Source organism: Plasmodium gallinaceum (assembly GCF_900005855.1).
Source record: "Plasmodium gallinaceum strain 8A genome assembly, contig: PGAL8A_v1_108, whole genome shotgun sequence".
Lineage (NCBI taxonomy): Eukaryota > Apicomplexa > Aconoidasida > Haemosporida > Plasmodiidae > Plasmodium > Plasmodium gallinaceum.
The window spans coordinates 571,322-573,400 of NW_021628228.1; the positions used below are offsets into that span (position 1 = coordinate 571,322).

Sequence of the window (2,079 nt, forward strand, 5' to 3'; positions counted from 1 at the left end):
AAAAAAAAAAAAAAAAAAAAAAATAAAAGTTATATATAAATAAATAAATTAAAAAAGAAGAATTTAATTTATAAAAATATAAATATAGACAAAAATAAAAACACTAATATACAAATCTAACACATTTTCATTAATTGAATTATATTAAAAAAAAAGAATGAAAATATAATTTTTTTTTATAACTTTTCTTTAAAATATTTGATCATTAAATGATGAACTGTTTCTCCAACTTTCAAAAAGAAAATTTTCTTTACATTTTTTATTATTACATAATTTTATTTCTGTTTTTTCATGAGAATTTAATAACAATGGATGTGTGTGCAAATCTGTAGAAATATCTTGAAAAAAATCTACTAAAATTTCAAAATGCAAACTTAATGGTTTTATAGAATTTTGAACATTTGTATAATGCAAATAAGAAGATACACATATATTAAATTTTTTTAATGAATTGATAAAATTTAATAATTGTTTATGAATACAGGAACCACTCTCATCAATTATTTGACGAAGAGTTGAGTGAATATAAATTTTTAAATTGTATTCAGATATTTTTTCTAATGAATAACTTTCAATATTAGAATTAAATGTATTTTTATTAAATCCAGGATCTAAAAAAAAAATAGAATCAACTATTGACCAAAAAACATCTATCTTATATGCTTCTCTTAGTAAGGAAATTAATACTGTACACCCTTTACTAAAACCAATTAAAACCAATTTCTTTTTTATTTTTTCTTTTAAATATATACTGTAGTATTCATTATTAAAATTGTCATTAACAAATTTTTTTTCCATACTCGTTTTATCTTTAGTAACATTTTTATAAAAGTTATCATTACTACTACTATTAGTTTCATTGGTATCACTATTATCACCATTAGTAGTATTTCTCAAATTATCAGCATTATTCATGCTATTACTATTTATGTATTTTTTTTTATTTTCTGTTAGCTTTTTATTTAATGAAATTAATAAGGAAAGTAGATGTTTTGCACTTGTTGCTGTCATATTGTTGTTATTTGTCGTGGTTTTGTTATTTTCTTTGGAATTTCTCTCAATAATATTTCCAGTATTTTCGTAAGAATAAATTTCAGGAGATGGTAAAAAATTAGAAAATGTAGCATAATAATTATAAAAAGTGCAAGGTTTAATAAATATTATATGATCATATAGATACTTATGAGATATTACCCAAAATAAGGCCTCATAACTAAAACAGTAATCTGTACACTCATATTTTGATTCTAATTTAAATGATGTATAGATGGAATTATAAAAAAAACTAGAATAATCACCAGGAAAAAATATAATATATTTACTATCATAATCTTTATTTATTAAAATAGGCTCCCTATATAATATAGTATTATATTTTTCATTATAACCACATACATTATAAACACAAAAACACACTGGCATTTTTAAAAGAACATAAAAAAAAAAAAATATATATATATAAATCCTACCTTTCTCAAAAATGTTTTTAATTCATTTTTTTTTTTTTTTTTTTAATAATAATATATTTTTCAATTTTAAGACTTTTATTTAAAAAGAATTCATTTATATTTTCATTTTATTTCTATAAGAACAATAGAGTAAATTAATAAAAAAGCGTAAAATTCTTAAAATAGACAAAAAAAAAAAAAAAAAAAATTAATAAATAAATAAATAAATAAAATAAAATAAAAAATAAAAATGAGAAATGCATGTATGAATAAATTTAGTATAATAAAGTAAAATAATGCAGAAAATAATAAAAAAAAAATAATTACTCATATGATTTTAAAACTATTTATTCTTTGATAAAAAGTTTTCAAAGAACAAAAATATAAAAGAAATATATATTTTTCTTTTTAGTAAAAAAATGTATTAAAATTAAGTCATATATAAAAAAAATATAGATATCTCTCTATATGAAAAAAAAAATATTTCCTCTTAATCTAAAATTTTTATTATTTATTTTTTTTTAATTATTTTGAATTACAAGTTTTATTTATTCTTTTTGATTAAATATAACAATTTTATATGAAATTATAAATATATACACCTTTTTTTTTTTTTTTTTTTTTTTTTTTA

At 17.2% G+C, this 2,079-nt stretch overlaps 1 protein-coding gene across 1 annotated transcript; it reads right to left on the bottom strand.

The window, feature by feature from the left end:
• Nucleotides 1-189: 189 nt before the first annotated feature.
• PGAL8A_00393000 (conserved Plasmodium protein, unknown function) lies at nt 190-1,422 on the bottom strand (the record flags this gene model as incomplete). Its single annotated transcript, XM_028670279.1, has 1 exon — nt 190-1,422. The coding sequence occupies one exon, from the start codon at nt 1,420-1,422 to the stop codon at nt 190-192; it is 1,233 nt and encodes a 410-aa protein (XP_028527047.1).
• Nucleotides 1,423-2,079: the final 657 nt, after the last annotated feature.